Source organism: Notamacropus eugenii, chromosome 2 (genome assembly GCF_028372415.1).
Source record: "Notamacropus eugenii isolate mMacEug1 chromosome 2, mMacEug1.pri_v2, whole genome shotgun sequence".
NCBI lineage: Eukaryota > Metazoa > Chordata > Mammalia > Diprotodontia > Macropodidae > Notamacropus > Notamacropus eugenii.
The window spans coordinates 481,439,268-481,463,080 of NC_092873.1; the positions used below are offsets into that span (position 1 = coordinate 481,439,268).

Below are 23,813 nucleotides of genomic sequence, written 5' to 3' on the forward strand. Positions count from 1 at the left end.
TGGGAGAGCTGTGTTATTTCACATGGAGGCGTTGGCTTGTGGAGATGTTTGCTTCTTTCCTTGGGGAATTGCCTTCCTTGCCTCTGTCTGTTTGCTGTTAACTTTCTTAACTTGGCAACAGAGTTGGAGTTGGACCCTTTCCATCTTCAGTGTAACTACCAGCCACCTCCCTTTGGGCCACCCAGTCTGTGTAATATTCCTAAAGCAGTGTGGCCCAACTTTATGTTCTGTGGAATCCAAATTCAGTGTACATAAAGTTTTCATGACAGCGTTTGTATAGTATGAAATCAATATTTTAAATCCAAAATATGAAATTATGTAGGTCTGAAAATATGTGCAACAACTTTTGTTGTGACAATATGTTTCATTTCCTCGATTTGGTTCCAAAAGTTTACCCACACCTTTTAGGATTCCTTCACTGGCATTTGTGGGATCTGTCGATATTTCAAGCCTAGAAATATTCCATAGCTAAATTTATCCTGAAGTATAATGGAAAATGGCAACTGAAGTTTTGGTCAAGTGGCTCCCATGTGACTTTCCTCGACCAAGAGAGAAAATGATAGCAAGTAATTAACTAATAGAGAAGTAGCCTCACTTTTAAAGATAATAGCCTCAGTGCCTGTGTTAGTTCAATTTTAGATTTTGAAAAAAGAGAAAGACAGCAATGCCCACCTCTAATATAACTACATTGTTTATTAATAACCCTCAGACCACAGGGGGGAGCTTTTACTTGCACAAAAATGATATAAGGAGACATGTATGTCTTCTTCACCAATACCCTTAAGTAACAATATGGGTTTGGGTTGGATAAATGAAGCTGCACATGTAACGACAACCCAGAAACTTGGTACTTCTCAGACTTTAGCCTGATAAAGCATGACCAAAGGTGAGTAGGGTCTGTGAGATTTTATACTGGGATAGACAAAGGGGATCCAGAGTCTTTAACAGAAGTACCCATCTAAGGTAAGTACACCCTAGGCTACCTTTGAATATGCCTATCCTGAGTTGTCAGATAAAGATAAATACCAGAGTTGCTAGGATTCATTTGGTATCAGGGAAGCCTATACTCATATATTTATCTATCACTCAAGTTGGATTGGAGGGACAATTGTCCTACAGGTCCCTCTTTCCTCCTTCTAGGATGAAGGGTCCAGCCTATCCATTATCCACTATAGCCCCTCATTAATTAATGAACCTCCAAGCCAGTTTTCTGCCATTTAGTCTCGTCCCTTCCAATTCATCCTATACAGTGATATAGAGTCAGTCTTTCTAATATGCAGATCTGATCACATTACTATATTGGTGAAAAGATTTCAATACTCCTCCCCTGCCCCCCCCCCATTGTCCTCTAAATAAAGTCTACATTCAAGAGTGTGTAGCATTATAGCCCCTTTATAATCTGGCCCTAACCTAACCTTATAAACCTCAGTTCCCATTTTGCTCCTTTGTTTATGCTGTGTTCTAGCCAAGCTGAACATCTTCTAAGACATTTCATCCTTTCCAACCCCTCCACCTTTGTATATACTTTTCTTCATGCATGTATATACTTTCCATTTCCTATCTCTACCTATTGGAATCCTATACATCCTTCAAAGACCAGTTAAAATGCAGCCCCTTTCATGGTGATCCTACCAATCAGAAATGTTTTCTCTCTCCTCCAAAATCTCATGGTATTACGCATACTTCTTGTTATTTACTTATGTTTTATAAATTATATTTGTGTATATATGTATATACATACACACACATATATGTATACATACATACACATATAATATACATACTCCTGTATATTATACATATATGTATGTCTATATGTGTGTATACATATGTGTATGTCTATTATATATAATCTTTTCCCTAAGAGACAGTAAGGTACTTGAGAACTGGGACCATATCTTGTGTCTTTGCCATGTTTTTGTATTTCTGCTAGTGCCTAACCCAGTGTATTATACCTAATGGATAGTTAATACACATTTTTGGAATGATTGACTGATTAACGAATGAATGACAGCTATAATTTATATGCATTTTAAGATTTGCAAAACTTTTTACAAATATTATTTCATTTGAGTGAATGAATGAAAAAGTATGTGACACTAGGTAAGAAGATGGTTACTCTCAGAGGAGCAAGGCACAAATGATTTATGTTCTACAGAGAACCTAGACCAGGGTTAGAAGTTAGTCCTAAAGGTCACCTAGAAGATCTGCAGTCATTATGAGGATTATTATCTGACATGAACTGCCTCCGATCTGAGAACTCTCAGAATCACTATGGAAGAGACCCCGGCATTCTAGTTAAATCTAAACTTCTAAGAACACCCATCTTCCTTCTCCTTGCTTCACCCCTTTCTAAGCTCCCCTCCTTCCTACTTTGTGAGAGGGAGGAGGTTGAAGATTTTAATCTGCCTCCTCATTCTTGGAGTTATTCACACATTTAGGGCTGGTCCTGGTCTCAGAGTTGACACATGGACCCTTTCCCTCCCTTTTCACGTTACTACAGGAACCATGGATTGCATGAGAATTCTGAGGAAACATTCAAATCTCAGTTCCTTGTGGGGAATCACTGCTTTTAAAGTTTTTGTCTTAGGGTCTCCAACACCAAGCATAGTGCCTTTGCACTTCATATTTACGTCTTGATTTGGATTGAATTCTATTACATTTGGATTGGATTGAAGAGGAAACATGGCATACTGAAAAGAACACCGACTTCTAAATCAGAGTACTATATCTAGGTTCCAGTTTCTGTTCCATCACTATCTTCATGTTCTTTGGGAAATCTCCAACTCTTCATTTGTAAAAGGAGAGTATCAAACTAAATGACCTGTACCATCCCTTCCAGCTCAAGTTTTATCATCTAAACTTGAATCTCACAATCTTCAAACTAGTGGGATTTCAGAAATCACATACTCAAACTTCCATTTTACAGAAGAGAAAACTGAGCACAAAAAATGTTAAGTGATTATAGAAAGTCATTCAGCAAGATAATGGCATATCTTTGACTAGAACATAAGTTTCTTGATTTCAAATATCACAGGATTTATAGCTGGATTAGATTTTAGTCCAATCCCACATTTTTATAAATGGCAAACATGCCCAGTGTCCTACAGATAGTAAATAGAATTGGGATGCAAATCCAGATTCTCTGACCCAAGATGCAATGTTCTTTCCCTTCTACTTGAAGCTCCCCACCTTTCCCCCTCCCCCAAGTATAAAGGCATGGGTCAAAGACACCATAAAATGCAGCCAAGGCTTTTAATGTGATCCTTTGGGTTTTGGGTAGCCACTGATTCACGTATCCTATAACTTCCAAAGTAATATAGAACCTTTCTCAATGGGGTCTCCAGGAAGTTTCTATAATTTTAACATTTTAATTCTGAACCTCTTTTGTAGGTGATGATAGGTAGGCTCTTAACTTCTTGGCTGCAGTATATGGGATCCCAAGGGACAAGTTCTCTTCCCGGTGAGGTTCAGGACTGAGCCAGATTGGATTTGGGAAACTGGCCAGATGTTTTTAAGAGTCCACTTCAGTGCATTTATGCCTCAGGCTCACTCACATGACACTGAGAATGTAGCATGAGGGTGACTGGGCTAGAAATCATTCTTGGCACACAGGAGATACTTTTTCACATAGTTAGGAATTTTAGAACAGGTATTTATCACTTTGGTCTTGTCTACTGTCATAGAGTTGTATAGAATGCACATTTCTAGGGATATGCAGATAAGTAGATGGGATTTACTCTGAACATTGTAGAAAGAGCTTGTGGTCTTTTGCCTCCTTAGCATTGAGTTACAAGGAATTTCAGTGCCTCTGTCCTCCCCAACTTATGTATTGTATTTATTTAGCCAAGATAAGTCTCAAAAGATCCCAGAACCTTTAAAAAATATCAGAGCCTTGGTGGATGGTAATGAATAAAGGATTTTTAAGTGGTTGTTTGCATAGCACAATGTAAAGAAGGGTTAGTTTTGGAGGCACAGAACTTGGGTTCAAATGTTGATTTGGCCATAGTAACTTGAGTAACCTTTGGAAAATCACTTAACCTCTGTGGGTCTCAGTTTTTATTTGTAAAACGAGAAAGCTTGTCTAGATGATCTGCAACATCTATTCCAGCCCTAAATCTGTGATTTTCTAACAGATTTCATTCTTGTGTATGTAACAGAATCCTTCATGTCAACTATAGATATTTTTTAAAAAATGCAGCTGATGGAAGTTCTCTTATTGTGAGATGCTGGAAAACTCTCCTTACTTATCAGAGGCTAGAACCAAACCTGGGTTTGGGCTCTTTTTAGGAGCAAACAAAATCATGAATTTTGTCCTCTTTATGCTGACCTTCTGGGGGAAGTCAGTAACAATACCTCTATCTTGAAACTAAAGACTTTAAGGCATATTCTTAATTGTAATTCAGTTCAATAAACATTTAATAAACTCCTTTGAATACAGAACTGGCCAGGTGCTGAGGGAAAAACACAGATAAATAGGAGAAGGATTATGCCTTCATAAGCATAATTACATGCAAAATAGAACCATACCTCATATAGCTGAAGGGGATCTATGATTTATCCAAGGTCACACAGCTAGTAAATGACAGAGCATGGTATGGTGGAAAGAATACTAGACATAGCAGAAGCAGCTCAGTGATGCAGTGGATAGAACTCTGGGCTTGGAGGCAGGAAAGTTTGAGTTCAAATCCAGCCTCTGACACTTACTGACTGTGTGACTAAGGACAAGTCACTTAACTTCTGTCTACCTCTGTTTCCTCAACTGTAAAATGTATAATCATTTATATATGCATGTATACATATAAATATAACATGATTCATATACTAAGCATATATATATGCTATATATCTATATATGCATAATATGCAACTGTAAAATGTATAATAATACCTACTTCCCAGGGTTGTTGCAAGAAGTGAAGAAGATACTATTTGTAAAGTTCTTTGCAAAGTGCCTGGCACGTTTTAGTTGCTTAATAAATGATTATTTTTGTCTTTTCTCAGACTCAGAGGACTTAGTTTTTTCTTTCCCTGTTCCCTCTTGGCCCATTTTATTATATGACCTCTCAAGATGTGATTCTCTCCATTTCTAGGCCAGGGCTGAATTATCTAAGATTTAGAAGGAATTAAGATCCAGAGAATGTGAGAAATGGAAAAGATCTTAGAGATCATTTCATCCAATCCCATTATTTTATATATGAGAAAATTGACTTGTCCAATTAGAAGTGTCCTATGGGTGGCAGAGTCTTCTTACTCTATAACAGTGATAGTATAACTAGGTCAATAGGCAGGGAAAAATTTTCTCTCAGAACCTGGAGAGAAAAGAGGTGGTCATTGCCTTGGTCAGTTGGGCAGATACAACTGACTTTGGAGGAGATATGACCCTATTGTGAAAAGACACCCTAATTCATGGGACAAATTGTCATTGACCAATGCCCTTTTGTAGCTGCTTTGTGATTTATTAACTGTGGTATACTCTTTGGCTTAACTCCTCAGCGTTCTGATTATTCTTCTGGACTACAGCTTGAGTATATTCCTTCTGCTTTATGTTCATCCGAGTCTGTTAGTAGTTCTTAATCACCAGCACATGTTGGCCCCAACTCCACAGGGCTTGGGGACCTAATGGTTATGTGTCTGGGAAGTTGAAGAAGGGAGATAAATACACTGGTTTTTAAGATCCTGGTGATGTCAGGCATACATTTCCCAAGCAGGAAAGGTGTTGGGTCCAACAAAGGAGGAGGTGAATTCCGAATTATTAGCAATTGTCTGCAGACTTCTTCTGGGATGGGTGCCTTCTAACTAGGAGAGCCTCCTGGGAGAACCAGGTGGGGTCTTGAGAAGGCGGAAGAAGCATTGTTATTGCTGCATTCTGCTCAGAGGTGGAGGAGACAAGGATGGACCATACATACATCACAGACTGGAAACAGAAATATGAGCTGTCAGTCTACTTGCCTCCTCCCAGGACTTCTTGGATTTGCCCCCGGGGGCCTTCAGTAGGCAAAAGGTACCTTCACAGTGCCAGATTTTTGCTATTAAAGTTGATCCCATACGTCAGTAAGTGGAAGGCAAGCCTTAAAATCCAAGATCCTAGAGGGATTGTGCAGTACTATACAGCAGCTCATGCCAAGGGCTGGGAGGTGAGGAACTCCCAGTGTGTTTGTTGCTTGGGATCCAGGAGTGAGGGCTCGGCATCATTCACTCTGTCAGGGTATCTCGATGTTAATCACTTCCAAATGGTGTGGATGCAAGGAGGAGGCTCTTTCCCCCAATCACCCGAGGAATGTCTTGACTTAGGACGGAAAGGGAGGTTTTCCATGAGCAGTTTCTCTTTCCAAAAGGGACCAGCAATAGAATACGAGACGGCCATGAGCCTCTCCAGCATCATCTATAATAATAACCATGTCTAAGAAACAGAGGTAGAGAGAAAAATAATCCAGGATAGTGTCAGATCTCATCCATTGACCTACAAAGTTCTTTCAGGATAAACCACTGGTCAATAAATGACACCTTCTGTATAGACTGAGCTCTTTTGCACGACAGACTCTCTGTGTGTGTGTGTGCATGCATGCATGTGTGTGCATGTGTGTGATTGCATGCATATGCATATATTCTCTCTTGTATATAATATATTATATATATATATATCATATAGGATGTGCATCACTCACACACAAGCATCTAGGTCCATTCAACTCTAGGCCACTTTGGGAAGTAAGAGAAAAGAAAGTCAGTAGCTTGCAAAATTCTTTCCTCCTATATCCCAATTCAGTCCAATTCAGCAGGAATTTATTAAATGTCTGCTATGTGGCAGGCACTCTGCCAGGAGATATAAAGGCAAAACAAAAATAATTCCCTGTCCTTGAGGATCTTATATTCTACTAGGGGAACACATCATGAAAACAGGTAAGTATATCTATGATATCTTTATCAATTCAAACACCCATCATCATAGTGACAAGGAGGGTCCCTGGTACTCCTCTGCATGTGCTCTCTCTAGTTTCTGTGGGTTGGTAGTACATCACTGTATCCCAAAGCCCAGAGCACCTCAAAGATGATCTAATGAATATTTCAGATGATCTATGTATTTGCTTTTAACAACAGGTGTATTTTGATAACTATATTTCTAAATAATTAGTTGTCTTTATAATCTTAGGCATTTTATTGCATGCCCTTAAAAACATCATTTTATGAATGGTTCTGTGGACTTCATCAGATTGCCACAGGGTCCCATGACACACACACAAAGATGAACCACTCCTGATCCAAGACAACCCTTTCCTTGAGGCTGGAATGTTTTGTTTTCTTTCACCCTCAGTGTCAGTAGACAGAGGTGCATTCACAGTGCCATGTTGAACTTGAACCCAACACTGGCAAGAGCAGAGAATTGAATCTGGTGCTAGAGTCTCCATGAATAAATCTTTTTTTTAAATATAAAAGTCTCTTTAATTTGAACTAATCATGTGACAGCTGCCATGACAGTAGCAAACAATCTCTGTTGAATAAACCTCAATCAATCAATCCATGATCGAATCTAATAATGGTAATGATGGTGATGATGGCTAGCATTTATATAGAACCTATTATAAGCCAGGCATTGTGCTAAGCACTTTGTAAATATTATCTCATTTAAACCTCACAACATGCCTGGAAGGCAGGGGTTATTATCATCCCCATTTTACAGTTGAGGAACCTGCGGAGAGAAGTTAAATAACTTGAACCAGAGTCATACAGCTAGTACCTAAGTTCACATTTGAACTCGGGTCTTCCTAACTCCAGGTCCAGCACTCAATGCACTGTGGAGCCCCCTAGATGAGTCTATCACTGCGACTGTGTGACTTTCATCATCGCTTAACCTCGCTGGGCATTGGGTAACTCATGTAAAATGAAGAGATTAGATTCAGTGGTCTTCAATGCTAAAGTTATGTTATCTAGTCATGAAAAACTAGCTAGTGCTCTATCCTGAAAAACAAACAAAACTTGGCCTTAATAGGTGTGTCTTCATGCTGTGCCATTACTTTCAATAGTGTGGCAGTGTTTCTACTTCTGTTTTTGGCATAGATGAGTAACTTGTATATTCTTCATTAAAAGGTAGTGTGGCATATTAGACAGAAGCTGTTCATTAAGCTAAGAAGAGCTGGGCTCAAGTTCTGCCTTTGACATACAAATAATGTTACCCTGGGCAAGACATGACCTGTTAGTGTCCTAGGCAACTCCCAAGATCAAAAAGTGCAGAGAAGGTGCCAACCTGTATTGATAGAAGGAGTTTCTCAATTGTTATTTCTCAGTACTAATTCAATCACAAGTCCATTCCCTATTCCTGATTCTGTATTGGTATCTGAATCAACAACAATTCCATGAAGTTGGCTTTCTTTCTCTCTCTCTGTCTCTGTCCACCTGTCTCTTCCCCTGTTTCTCTTCCCCTGTTTCCTAATTCTTCCTTACAGAAGAATTTCAATGACTGAAAAACTGTGAAGACATTTTTCAAAACAAATGATTATCAGTGGTGGTATGATTCTTATTTGCCTGTAATCTGGTTTTATTCAAATATTGAGTCTTTAGGCCAGCTTGAATACGTGGGATTCATAGGGGAATGGAAGAAGTATCATTTTTAGCCCAATTTAGCCCAATTTTTAGCCCAATTTAGCCCAAATTTCTGCCCAATTTTTCAACGCAAAGATAAGAGATTTCATTCACACAAACCAATGGCATGAAGTCTTCAGGAGCTTTGTGAAGACACACCTTGGAACGGACCAGTGAGATTTCAGGCTTATAAGAACTTATGAAAACAAAACAAAATAACCTTTAATGAAAGGGGAGTTGCCAGCTCAATTCATAAAGAAATTGTGTATAAGCTCTGGGGTTAGTGGCAAACAAGAAGATATTCCTGTATAACTTGGTGAATTTATGTGTGCGTACAGGTGTATGGGTATGTATGTATGTGTGAGTGAGACAGATATATAATGAGATAGATGGAGAGAGAGAGAGAGAGAGAGAGAGAGAGAGAGAGAGAGAGAGAGAGAGAGAGAGAGAGAGAGAGAGAGAGAAAGAGAGAGAGAGAGAGAGAGAGAGAGAGAGAGAGAGAGAGAGAGAGAGAGAGAGAGAGAGATTCCACTCAAGAACCACAGAAAAGTGAATAGGATGGTGAAAGGGCTGGAGACTATGATTTAAGACAATTGATCCAAGGAACCAAGGATGTTTATCCTGGATAAGAGAAGACTTAAGGTGTGTCAAGATAGCTGTTTTTTGTGTATTTGAAGGGTTGCCCTTTTGAAAAGGGATCAGTCTTGTTCTATATGGACATAAAGGACTGAACCAGGAGCAATGAATGAAAGTTGCAGAGAAACAGATTTTGGTTCCATAAAAGAAAAAAATAACACTTCCTGACCCAACAATGAGTTGTCCCACAGTAAAATGGGCCATCTTGTAAGGTGGAAAGTTCACCATCATGGCTCACCTTTAAGTAAAGACTCCATTTCCGCTCATAAAGGAAACTGTAGAAGAGGTTCTTGACAGGCTCCAGCTCAGACTAGGTGACCTCAGAAGGTACCTCCCAACTTTGAGATTCTGTGATGTATCCCTGCTCAAATACATGAAATGAGACCATATTTTAATCTTGTTTCTTTAAAAAATAATAAAAAAAGTTTTACTGCTTATTTTGTTTTTATGTCATCCCCGCTTCTGGATATAAACCTTCTTCTCTCCCAGACTGAATCCTCCCTCGTGGCAAACAAAACAGTTTAACAGAAACAAATGATACAAAGGCTCAGTTTGACAAGGTATACAACATTCTGCCCTGTAGTTTCCCCCCTCTCTGCTGAGAAGAGAGAAATCTGTTTCATTATCTGTTCCCTAGGGGGTGAGATTGGTTACTGCAGTTATTCGTATTTCAGCCTTTTAAAGTTTGTTTCTCATCCTCCCCCTCCTTCCTGTTCCCTCTCTGCCTCTGTCTCCCCATCTCTGTCTTTATCTCTCTTTCACTGTTTCTGTTTTTCTCCCCTTCCTCATCTCTTTTTCTTTCTCTCTCCCCCTCCATCTCCTTGCTTCTTTTCTCTTTCTTGCCTCTTGATCTCCAGCTCTCGGCTAAGCTGGCATTGCTTCCTGAGTTGGTCAGCAGAATAAATGAGGTGTCATTTGTCTCTCTGTCATTTCTGGGGCAGGAAGGGAAGTTCATCCTGCCTCTCTTGCACTGCAGGATTCCCTGTTGCTTTGCACCAGGGAGTTCACATTACCACTCCTCATATGCACAGCCATAGCATCTGTCTTCTGTTGGAGAAAACAGAAGGAGAATCTCTGGCAGCAGCCACAGATGACGGCCAACCTCCTGCTGAACATTGCACTCTGGGTTTGGTTAGGCCATGGGGAGAAAGAGTGGAGGGGCATGGCCTGACAAGGTCACCCCCATCAGCGATTCAGCAGAAATGCTGGTAGCGTGAAATTATTCCAAGGAAACCATGTTCCCCATCATATTTTCACCGGGAAAGAGCCTGAATGTGAAATACTTACACTGCTTGGATGTCCACCAAACTGCTCTTAGAGAGGACCAAGAAAGTTGACAGTGCTGGACTTCTTAACAACCCAGTGCAATTGGTTCATAGTTGTCGATTCTAAGATACTTCCCCAAATCCTCTGAAAGTTTGAAGGTTGAGACTAGGGGTGGGTGGGTAGGAGGAGCAGGTTGTTGGTAGTGACGGATGTCTGATAAGGAGCAGGGCTGGATGGAGTGTGTGCAGATGTGTGGGCAGGCTGTTGCTGATAGGTTTTTAGATGAAGTTAGAATATGGTGAAGATGTTGTCTGAGCAGGTCAATGACAAGAATTTCTTTGCATGAAGTTATGACATGGTGTCAGAAACAGGCAGTAACAAGAAGTAGGGTAGGTAAGGAGCTATGTAGAGTTCACATTTGGATGTCATGTGTTCAGTAATGTCTCTTCAGTAAGCTTTTACCCACCATATCTTCGCTTCTTAGGCCTTGCAAATCCTACGTTCATATATCCCCAACACATACTATTGTTTAGGGTCTTTGAAGGCCCTGTGAAAGTCTATGACTCAGGATGATGCCAAAGGCAGAGAGATACTAAATTTGAAATGGGCCCAGCCTGTAAGTCTATGGGCAGGCCAATAGTATATTTACGTTTGGTTTTCAAGGGAGTTGGTAAGTGAAGCTTAGAGATTCAAGATGGTTAAAGTGAGCCAGTGGTGGCAGTATTAACTTTCTTCCCTCTGTGATTCAAGGATGCTCTCTGGTCACATCTCAATCCTGTTTGTAAGGGATAGCTTGGACTTTCTGTTCATCTATAATTATTATAAGGAAGTTATATGAAACCCATGTGAGCACTCTCAAGGTCATCTCCCCTTAAGAAGAAAAAATACTACCCAAAGACTTCCAGCTCCAGCTTGTTCCCAGGAATAGCTAATAAATCAAATTTCACTTGCACCAAAACTTTTATATTCTCTTGGATTCCATTGTTACTGGATCTGACCTTTAATGCTCTTAGTTGGAGAGAGCAGATTACAAAGAGTTCAAAGGAATATTAGATAGGATCCCATGGCCAAAAATTCCAAAGGATAAGTCAGCTCAAGCAGGCTAGGAAGTTCTCAAGGATAAAACTTTGAATACGTAAAGGGAAACAATTATAATGACAAAGGAAAGGAGGCACTTTTTAAATGTGGATACACAGAGAACTCAATGAACAACAGATTTTTTTTAAAGACATACAAAAGTTGGAAGTAACGACAAGTTGGAAAACAAAAAGGCAGAGTGGTCTTACAAGAATTGCATCAGGAATGCTAAAATTAAGAATGAGTGAATGAAGAGACATTTATTAAGCACTTAATATGGGTCAGACTGAGCCTGGCAAGGAAATCTAAGGCTAAGAAAAGTTATATTAAAGAGGGTGAATAAGGAAGGAAAAGGCCTGTTACTCAGTATATATAGGATGAAGGTAACATGACAGAGAAAAGTTAGATCCACCCAACTTTCATTTTGCTACTCTTTCCTTTGCCAAGGAAAATGTTCTTTGGATTGGAAAGGACAGGACAAATAGAGCGAATAGGGAGTTAAGACCCAAGATAAATATGGCTATACTAAGACATCACCTAACAGCTCTTGATGAATCCAAGTCACTAGGCATGGATGAAGTGCTTCCTGGGTACAGAAAAAACTGGGAGATGCTAAACCACTGGCAATGATCTCTGAAAGATTATGTAAAATGGGAGAGGCACTACACGATTGGAGAAGGAAAAATTTTCTGATTTTTAAACAGAGATTAAGAGAACACTTCACCAATATAATAGGCTGTCTGGAGAGCTAATGGGCTCTTCCTCATCAGTTTTTAAAGCCAAGGCTGGATAGCCACTTGTGTCTGTTATAGATGAACTCCAGGGCCAGTTATGGGTGAGACTAGATGGCCTCTGAGGTCCCTTCTGACCCTAAGATTTTGTATCTTTGTGAATGCTTCTAAGTCACTGCTTAGCTCTCCACTCACTTTGTTAGTGCATAAATAACTTTGCCCTTTCAAAATATGACCCATTTAAAATGACTTTTGATAGGGACCCTTTTGAACAAAGCACTTTGTTCTTTATCTTAGGCACCGTAGATTTTTTTTTAGTTGAAAAAGCCATCTAGGCTAATTTCTTCATTTTATAGAGGAGCCCAATATGTAAGATTAGCAGGAAAAGAAGGGTTGAACGTCCAGTCTCCTTGGATTGAATACTTTTCCCACAATTGTACAGCAGAGTTGTAGCTTACTTTTTATATAACTTTTCTTGACCTTCAGTACCTATCATTGCCTTGTCAAGGAGATGCTCCATAAATGTTTGTGGGTTAACTCTTGGGCTAATGAGTATTCTAAATGTTTGTCTGCTACCTACATGGAGCGCCTCCAAAGAGGCAGAGTACTTAACTCTTCCTTTCCTCCTCTTCCACTCTTACTGCTTTGTAAATCTTAACAACTTTTAAATTTTATTTCATGTCATTTTATTATTGTTTGAGACTAGGTCTCTCTGTCTCTGGGCAGCTAGGTGGCAAAGTGGATAGAGTGCTGGGCCTGAAATCAGGAAGACTCATCTTTCTGAGTTCAAATCTAGCTTCAGATACTTAGTAGCTGTGTGACCCTGGGCAAGTCACATGACCTTATTTGCCTCAGTTTCCTCATCTGTTAAATGAACTGGAGAAGGAAATGGCAAACCACTCCAACATGTTTGTCAAGAAAATCACAAATGGCATCGTCAGAAGTTGGACATGACTGAAATGACTGAACAACAATATCTTGCTTGGGCTGGAAGTATAATGACCGCTCATGAGCCCATTTAATTGGCATGGGAGCATTAACCTGTCATGTTTTTCTTCTCTGTGCTGGTTCACCTTCCTTAGCCAGCCTGGTGCCCCTCCCCACCAGCCACAGCTACTAGAGCCTCACCATGACCACAGCTCACTAGGGGCATGACACATCCGATCTTTAGTATTAAAGTATTCTTTAAAAGTGAGGTTTTTTTTTATCATTACAGTTATACTTATTATCAGCAGCTATGGCACCCACTATAGGGATAGAGTTAAAAACTGGGAAAGATAAGGTTGGTTGAGGGATTAGTTCTACTTTTGGCTTGGTATCCCACTAACTTCTTTCCTGATGCTCCGCCCATTATCCTTATCTTATCCTAAGCCCCTCCCTATTATTGTACCCCACTCCAGGGAATGACAAGTATGCTAATCCTTTCATCTTCCCCTATCTCGACCCTATAAAAATATTAACCTTGTATGTTATTCTTTGACTGCTCTGCTCTTTCCTAGGTGACTATGAATACTAATGGGTTAATTATTTGAAATATTTCTTATTAGTGCCCTATCTATGGCATTAACTTTCTCAGGAAGCCGAAGATTTTTTGGATATGAATCTGTTGGCCTCAGTTTCCTAATCTGTGAAATGGAGATAATTATGTAGTAATTCTTGTCCTACCTACTTAACAGAGCTTTAATAAGAATAGCATATTATAAGCCATCAACTGGTATATAAATGTTGGCTATTATATATACAACTTGTGATTAACTGTACTAACAATGGAAGGTAAGGAAAACAGCATACTGTGGTGGAAAGAATAGTAGACTGGCATTCTGAGACCTGTACTGGAGAGTTAATACTGCTTTTTATTAACTGTGTGATCTTGGGAGAGTCATTTACCTCTCTTGGTCTTAATTTCTCATCTAGCAAGTGAGGGGTTGGTTCCTTCCAGCTCTGATTCCTGTGATCCTAAGGAATAGAAAATACAAAACAGATAATCCATCATTTATGTTGCAGAGGCTCTGGCTTCATTCCAACACATACTTACGGACTCATCCTCTTCTGTATCAAATCCCAGCCCTCTCAGCTCAATGCTTTGATCAATGAGCCAGCCCTAGTGGAGAGTGAAGCTTCTTATAATGAAGATGATATACAAAGAAGATACTGAAATCCAAGGCTTGACAAATTCTGCAAGTCATGACATCATGACCCTTGGAATGTATTATTGTTCAGATCGAACATTTTTAGGGCTGAGTCTCTGAAGATCATTGAGTTCAAACTCTCCTTCCCTTGTCTAAAGACAAATCAATTAATGTCTTTGGTATTCAGTTTTCTTATTTGCAAAATGGGAATAATAACTGAATTTACCTCACAGAGTTGTTGTATGGATCAAACGAGGTAATGTATGTTTTTCTACGTGTTTTCATACCAAGCTGCAGAAATGTTTAGAAATTTCCTCAGCCTTCTCAGCAGGCAATGCCCTTGTTTTATCTGGAATAAGGGATGTCTTCCTATCCATACAATGAAAAGGGAAGGAATAAGTAGAACTTATATTAGATTGTTACATCCAGGAGGGAAAGGACTGTCTTTTGCCTATTTTTGACTCTCTGGGGCTTAGCACAGGGTCTGGCACATACTAGTCACTTAAATATTGAACGAATGAATGTGCTCAAGGAGTGCCTTCTTACTACTTCATAAATGATACAGAAAGCATCCTAGACAGATAGACTCAGTTGCTACTTTCAGTCTTTCTAAAGGATTCTTCAAGACATGCCAATCAACTCTCAGTAATCTTAACTTAGATTTTGGGGAAAAATGTATGCATCTCAATTTGGGTGCTATCTGATAGGAATAAGGCATATTTGCCTCACTTTTCTATAATCCACTTGCAAGTAATCAATAGTAATTTGTTATGAAATAATTACCTGTTTCCTATAAATGAGGACAATAATAGCACCTACTTCATAGTGTCATACATCAACATAATATCGAAGAATATGTTCCAGATATAAAATGAGGTCTATAATTGTTCTTGACTTGGTTTTTTTTCACTATAGGGAGATCCTCATAAGGAAATTTCCTTAGCCACTGAAGGTCTACAACTATTCTCCAACATAGAGTCTGAGAGAATTGCCAGGGATGCTGAGTGGTTAAGTGTCCAGACATCATGTATAATCTATCTAGCCAGATTTTTCTAATGTTAAAGTGGGTCTTCTATCCCCTCTACCAGGCCAACTCTTAATCTATGTGTATATATATATATAGGTATATTTATATGTATATGTTACTGTTCAGTTATTTGGTTGTGTCCAACTATCTGTGAATCCATGGATGATTTTAATACTATCAATGGAATTTTCTTGGCAAAGATACTGGAATGATTTGCCATTTTATTTTTCAATGTATCACCTTTTGTCATAACCTGTCCACTATGACCAGTCCATCTTGGGTAAACCTTGCATAGCATAGCTCACAGTTTCATTGAGTTGCACAAGCCCCTCCTCCATGAAAAGTCAATGATCCAGGAAGGGACAGACACACAGGTATCTATATGTGTATATATGTGCATGTATACAGGTATGTATGCATGTAGATGAAGGAACTAATGCTTAGACAAAATGTCTCCAATTGGGTACCTTAATCTTAAGTTGACATAGTTAAGACTAAGAATGGACATTTCTTGGGTCTCTATCCAGTATCATTTCCTTTACCTTTGAAAACAATTTGTTTTCCATTGTAAACAGAAATAATAGCTGAGATTTCTCCATTGCTTTAAGATATACAAAACACTTTGCTCACATTCATGTATATAACGCAAATATTTCATCCACATCTTACTGAGAAGGAAACATGCTTCAAAGACAGGAAGTATTTTGTCCAAGGTCATAGACCTGGGGAATTACGGAGCTTAGACTTCAACCCAGGTCTACTTACTCCAGGTCCACTTCCTGTCCCATGACAACTTGCTGCTGCTATTGGCTAAGCTTAGACTAAGGATAATGGGTCATACTATGGTTTAAAAAGAAACTTTCTGATGCAAAAGTCATACAGTAGGCACTTACTGAATCTCTTTTCAATGAATCTATTCTTGGAATCTGATGAAGCCATTTCCTTATCTATCAGTTCAGTCTTGGCTGTATCTGCTGCCCTGCCTACCCCCTCAACTGTTTTTTTGCCTCTTTGTGGATGCAGTGGACTGTTGCTGGGAAAGAAGAATAACTGGTTGCTGGGCAGGATGATGTCTGGAGGAATAGGTCATTGGGATGTGAAAGCCAAGTCCGTGACCAGCATGGTCTCAAAGGGGCTTACATTTTGTGGTTACTTGGACAAGAACAAGAGGAACTCTTCCAGCTAAGGAATGCAATTTCCCTCTTCTCATCTGTCTTGTACTTTTTTTTTAAATGTGAGGGGAAGCTCTGTAAGCTATACCAAAGCACCAGGAGGAGGTATAAAGTCATGCACCAGCAAAGCCTTCTTGGTCCCCAGGATAGTTAAATTAAGTAAAATATCAATTAAGAGCTAAAACCTGAATGGTCCGTTCATGGCTAAACAGAACAGGAAGGCCAGTAACTTTGGAGACGTTTCAAAGAAGGCATATAACAATGATAATAATAAAAATAATAATGCATATAAAAATAAAATAGTGGATACATTGTCATTCCTAGAGTCAAGAAGATCTCACTCTCTCACATACTGGTTGTATAATCCTGGGCAAGGCACTCAATACCTCAGATAATATATTAAGATTATAAGATTCTAAATCATAATCTGCAACAATAAATGGAATTCCCTCCCAGGGAGCTCCCTACTTAATGCTATCATGTCTGATCCAATCAATAATGACAATAACAAGATATGAATGCAAGCTCAGAGGATTGTAACACATTAAGGGTCATAAAGCTAATTCTTGGTCCTTATTTGGCTCAGGGTGCACTTCACAGACAGGGTAGGGTGTATGTTAGAGAATAGTTGTTTTTCCTAATCTTCTAATTTAGTATGAGAATCTCAGACCCATATCCTCATCTTAGATGTTAAACTGAGATGAAAGGAAATGAAACAATTATTTTACATTTTGACAAAAATGTAATACCTTGGTGACAAACGACGTGAGTGGAAACCACTAACACTGTAACAACTGGAAAAGAGTCTATTCACCAATCTGGTCCAGTTTCCTCATTTGTAAAACAAAGAGACTGGATCTGATTTTATATAAATAAATGTATGTTAGGAATTTCCTTTTTTGGATATGTGGTGAAATGTAAGTTTCTTGAAGGGGGGGCTATTTAATTTTTTTCTTTTTATTTCCAGAATCATTTAACATTTAAATGCTTGCTGATTAACACAGATTGATTGTGTTTACGCCTCTCTCAAGGCAAATTGTAACGACTCTGCATCTCAGTGGACAAGCTCCATGAATTGGTGTGGTTGATAAAATGCAACAATTAGTAGCCAATGTTTTGGGCAAATCATCTAGATACTTCTGAGTCTCACTTTCCTGATCTGTAAAAAGAGGGTAATAGCAACTGCAATCCTATCTCAGAATTCTTATTAGGCTCAAATGAAATGCTGTACATAGATAGCTCTGTGAGTTTTTCTTTTTTTTCCCATTTATTTTTTATTTAATAAGTATTTATTTTCTTTCATTCTTGCCCCATCCGCAAATAGGAGGAGGGGAAAGGGAAAAGCAAAATTTGAAACAAATAAGAATGATCAAACAAAAAAAAAATCCCCACAGTGGCCATGTCCAAAAAACATGTCTTATTCTGTACCTTGAGTCCGTCATCTCTCTGATAGGAGGTGGGCAGCATTCTTCATCACTGGTCCTTTGGAACTGTTTGGCCATTGCTCTGATCATACTCCTCAAGTTTTTCAAAGTGTTTTGTCTTTACAATGTTGTTGTTACTATATAAAGGGCCCCTCTGCTTACTTCGCTTTGCCACAGATCTTACAAGCCTTTATAAGTTTCTTTGAAACTACCCCTTTCATCATTTCTTACTTTAGCATGGTATTCCATTACATTGGTATACCAACATTTGTTCAATCATTCTCCATAAAATGAGCACCCCTCTAGCTTCCAACGTTTTGCCACCATAAAAAAAGCTGCTATGAGCACCTTTGTATACACGCATCTTTTTACTCTTTTTTTGATCTCCTTGGGGCACAAGCCAAAGAGAAGTATTGATGGGTGCGCTGAGATTGTGAAATACTGCTTAAGAGAAATTGTTGTTACGTAGTTTAATCCTCAAAAGATGGGCCGCTACCGGAAGCACTCCCAGTTTAACAGCACCTGTCAGAGTGTGTGTTTTACCCTAAATCCTCTCCCAAAATAAAAAGTTTTTTCACCTTGATAAAAGGAAAAACTTTTCAGGGAGTCTATATTTGAGTCTTGTACCTTGGAAGTTTTTTCTTAAAAATAAGAAATATAATCATTTTAGCTCATTAATATTATTTTTACCACTAGTCCAAACACTGACTTGTTTTCCTTTTAGAGTACACTTCAGAATATGGCTGTGATCTTGAATGCCAGAGAAGCACATTTAGAAAACTATTTCTCTTTTTCTTTCTCTTTAAAGAGAATTTTCCTTCTGTGTAAATGGAGGAGTAAGGGATGAGACTCCTAGTGTGGGTACTGGGAATGGTTGGCTTATATGTATGGGGAGACCCACTTTCTAACTCTTCCATAACAAATAGTGTCCCTGAAGTCCATGGTAGCACGTGAACTTAAGGGACTTATTGTGTGGACAGTAAGAGATTTAAGTGGTTTGTAGATGCATTCAATGTTAGAGCTATGGGAATCCTCAGAGATCTTTTTGTTCAAACACTTAATTTTATGGGTGAGAAACAGGTCACATAGGTAGGTACCAGTAGAACCAGGATAGAACCAGAAGTCTGGACTCCAAGGCCAGAGCTCCATCCATTAGACCATGATGTGAGATGAATGAGGATGTCTTTGTGAGGGTGTTTAAGTATACTATTCTTTTGGATTGGAGGAGGAGTTTTCAATCCCAAGCAATAAGATGGAATTTGAGGCAGAGGAGCAACCATAGTAATAAATGATCTGATCTGGCCATGGTGTTGGAATGGGCTAAAATGGACTGCAATGTGTAACTTTAGTAGGTAGTGAGTTCCCTCTCGCTGGATGTGCTTAGGCAGACACTAGGTGATTACTTCCTGAGCAGGCTGCAGAAGGTATTTCTACTTTAGGCGAGTGTCATACTACATGACCTCTAAGGTGTCTTCTGGTACCAGAATTCTCAGTCAGCCAATCAACATTCATTAATTAAATGCTTATTATGAGTGTTAAGTGCTAGGGTTATGAATAGAAGCATGACCTCACCTCAACAAGCTTTCATCCTAATGGGGGAAGACAATACATAAAAGGAAGATCAAAGGGAGAAGAAGAGATATACCATAGTAGGAGGGATGTATCATGGTGGGGGTCTTGTAGACAAGTCTAGAAAGTCAGGAGCAGTGCCAAGAGGGTAGTGAAGAAATGGAAGAGTGAGAATGGCTAAGTTGGGCACTTCCTCAAAATGGAGCCTCTTGGAGTAACTCACCAATTGGAGGAGGAGGAGGATGTAAGAGTGGAGGAATCTTTCAGGGTGTGTATATACAAAACAAATAAACATATAGTTATAAGTGTATATATGGGTGTGCATTTGTATATGTATATATATCTAGGTGGACATACATATATATGTATATTCATATACATACATATATGTGTATACTTTATATGTTGTATATAAGATAGTTTGGGAGAGAGGGCACCCACCAGCAGTTTGGGGGATCAGGAAAGGCTTTATGCAGAAGGTGGTGTCTGAACTACCATTTTAAAGGAAGACAGGAACTCTATGAGACAGAATTGGGAGGAATTACATTCTAGGCATTGGGGGCTGGCCACTGACAAGGCAGAGAGAAGGAATATGGAGGGTCACGTGGAGAAGACCAGTTTGGCTGCAGTGCAGAGTGTCCACAAAATATGAAAAGATTGGTTGTGGCCAGTTTATAGGGCATTTGAAAAGCTAAGGAGAGGTTTCATTCAGGCCAGCTTTTCATAGCAGGGGCCCATGCCCATGACCCTTTGTTCCCCATCCCTTTGAAAATGTAGCTTCTCTAGAGTTCATTCCTTCGGAATGGTACTTTTCATGAGGGGACCAGTTTCATGGAGATGATATCTTGATGTAGGAGTGTAGTGGAAAGAATGTTGGATTTGGAAACAAAGGACCTGGGTTCGATTACTGCCTCTTACTACCTAGGTGATCTTTGCAAAGTCATTTAACATCCTTAGACCTCAGTTTCCTTATCTATACCACAAGAGGGTTGGAGTAATTGGACCATCCAAGAGCCTATGGATATTTTTTGTTGTGGTTGTTCATGCTAGGTCAGAGATGGTGAGATTATAGGTGTGAAGAAGGATCAGAGAAAGAGTGAAGGAAGAGAGGTTGTGAGAGGTCTGCTCATGTCAACAATATTACACGCAAGTGCTATTCAAATATCATGCAAATTAACACTGGGACTTCTAGCATGGATGAAAGGTGATGCAAATTTGCTTTTAATTTCCTTTTGTACAGTTGAATATGCTATCAGGGCACCCAGGGGGCTTCTTGTGGGCAGAGTGATAAGCTTAGGCTGCTTTGGGGTGAACTATGAAAATTCACATCTTACCCAAATATGGCAGATTCCGTGGATGCACAGAGTGCCTTTTCTGGGGTCTACTCTGTGCTGCAGAGGACCCCTACTATCTATGCTCCCTTAGTGACCAAAAGACTGAGACACCAGGAAGCCACTTGTGGGGGATGTCACCTTGGGTAAGTCACTTAGCCATTTTGACCCTTGTTTTCTGTTAAAGTCCTGTCCAGTTCTAATCTATGACCCTATCGTTCAAAGTAGATGAGTAGCCTATAATATCTTGGTCCAGGTTCTGGTGAAGGGGAGAACACTGAAGTAATCTAACCTACTTTTCCTCTCCAGAAGCCAGGGAAAATAAGATTCATGAAGGGGGCTTAATGGTCCACACCTACATTCCTGCTTACTTACTGAGGCAGCTTTGAGTACAATACCCAGGTTTGTGGCAGGTCTCCAGCCACTGGGGTGACTAGCTCCTTTGGTTGGGGATAATAATAGAGGCATACTGTACAGACTATTAATACTGTGATGGGGTGAGGTGCTGGCCTGGGGAGCCACCATTTTGGTAGCATTCAGCAAGACCTACCTTGATAATGAACATTTTATGATCCTGAGTTTTCTTGAGGGGACTGTCTTCATAAGCAGCAGCCACAAATTAACCAACAGATCCAGATAGTCAGGGCCAGATGTGCCAGAGTAACTGGGGAGAATGGGGGATCTCAGTGACCTGGTAGGGTCTCCTCTGAGCTAAACTTGAAGTCAAATAAACTGAAGCATTGAAGAGGTCAGTGAGGAGTGATCATAGTTTAATATCTTTTTTCTTTTTTTCCTGGCTGAATCTGTGATTTCTTCAGATCGGAGAACTACTGGTTCTGCCTTGACTGATCAGTGACTTGTTTACAATTCATAATCCTAGAAAGTTGCCTGGAGCCTTGAAAGATAAGTGATAGGCAAAATCACGCGGAAAGTCTATATCTTAGGGGGAACTTGAACCCAGACCTTTCTAACGCTATGATCTTTACCTATTATGTAGGAAGCCAGAGGGCATAGTGGATAGAGCACTGGGTTTAGAGTCAGGAACACTCAAGTTCAAGTCTGACCTCAAACACTTTTTAACTCTAGAACCCTGAACAAGTCATTTAACTTTTGCTTGCCTCAGTTTCCTTATCTGTAAAATGGAGATAATGACTGTACTTATCTCCTTGGATTTTTTTGAAGATAAAATGAGATAATGTTTGTAGAGCACTTTGCAAACCTTAAAGAACTACTTAAATGCTATTATCCTCATCAATTATCACCATTAGCATAATTTCCAGTATACTTATTTATTTAATAATCTACAATGAATCCTGTACAACTTCTTTATTGACTTATCCCCAAAACAATCAGTTTTCCTCTTGTGTAAAGATGGGATGCTGATATTCTTAAAGTCATCCTACGTTAGATCCCAACCCCCAAACCAGGCTAAGGAATCATCTGGTGGGGGGATGCAGGAAGCCAGAGGGAAAGTTTGGTAGGGAAGTCTTGAGGGAGGAAAGAAAGGGTCCTAGGAGATGGGAATAGTTAAAGTAGAAGAAGGCAGTGGGAAACTACAGGAAATCTTTGGACCAAAGGATGTATAACCAGAAGAAATAATTTTGTTCTGTCCCCTTATTATTATGAACAAAGAAACTGAGACCCATAAAGGAATAAAGTTTCATGTTATCCAAAGCCTGGAGCTCATTTGACCCATCCAATCTTCTCATTTTATAGATGATAAAACTGAGGCTGAGGGACATTAAGGGACTTGGACAAGGTCACACAGGTAATGAACATCAGAAATGGATATGAACCCATGTCTTCTGACTCAAGAGCCAATGCTCTTTCTACTATACCATGCCGTGCTATTTGTCCAGGGTCCCTGAGGAGGTCAGTAACAGAGTCAGGGGCTAATCCAAGACCAAGATCCTTTGACTTCAAGTCCAGATGCTGCTTCACTATGATTTGTCTCAATAGTGGAAGAGTGAAATACAGCATCAGTTATCAAAAGGAACGCTAGTAAATAACTTCATTGTTATTATTGCTAATGATGACAATAATAATTTTTTTTTCTGGAGACTTCTGGAACTTTTTTTCAGTTGCCATGTTAGCAGCCACCTATGCAGAGCTCCAAGAAAGAAATATGTTTTAACATCCTGAAACTGAATTATTAAATGGGGATTAACTTGGTGTTGACTTTTCTTCATGGCTGATTTGCAGTATAAACTGGGTTTAAGGCATCTTTTGCTAAAACCTTTTGGATTTCGCTGGATCGCGTTGGATGAGACATTCATTAAAGATTTCATGCTGATGTTATTTATTTAGGCTTTGATGCCCTTTTTCTGTTTTTCCCCTTTTATTCAATAATGATATCTTTCAGACAGAGAATACCTTCCATCCTGAGGTATTAAAGGCTTTCTGTGAGACAGAGCATGGCCTACTGGCTAGTGAATATGCCAAAAATCATCGGAAGATCTTACTTCCCATTCTTCAGTTGGTTCCTGAGCAACCACACATCCAGGGCCAGTTTTAGACATGGCTTGAGTATATGGCCACCCACAAAGTATGATTTTAAAGATCCCAAGAAAGGTCTTCTTGCTCTCCAAGTGTCTACCCACCATCATATGGATCCCCATGTTTCCTTAAAGATAAGGTCTCAGGTTTTGGATTCAGCCTAAAATGCAAAAATTCTAGAGAAGACTGGAGAGTAGGGTAGAGTGGATAGAATGTGGGACTTAGAGTAGAAAAGATTTGCTTACAAATTCCACCTCATATGCTAATTAACTATGTGGTAAGTAAGAAATAAATTACTTAACTCTTCTGAACTTCAAGTAGCTCTCTGAAGCTAGAATATATAAAAGATGGATTCAGTCATGCCTTGGTGGAAGG

General features: G+C 39.4%; 1 protein-coding gene across 1 annotated transcript in view; it reads left to right on the top strand.

The window, feature by feature from the left end:
• Positions 1 to 20,951: 20,951 nt before the first annotated feature.
• LMX1A (LIM homeobox transcription factor 1 alpha) overlaps positions 20,952 to 23,813 on the top strand; it is a 112,692-nt gene continuing 109,830 nt past the window's right edge. Inside the window, exon 1 of the mRNA XM_072638190.1 lies at positions 20,952 to 21,088. Coding sequence (XP_072494291.1) covers positions 20,952 to 21,088 — 137 coding nt within the window. The remainder of the gene's footprint in view (positions 21,089 to 23,813) is intronic.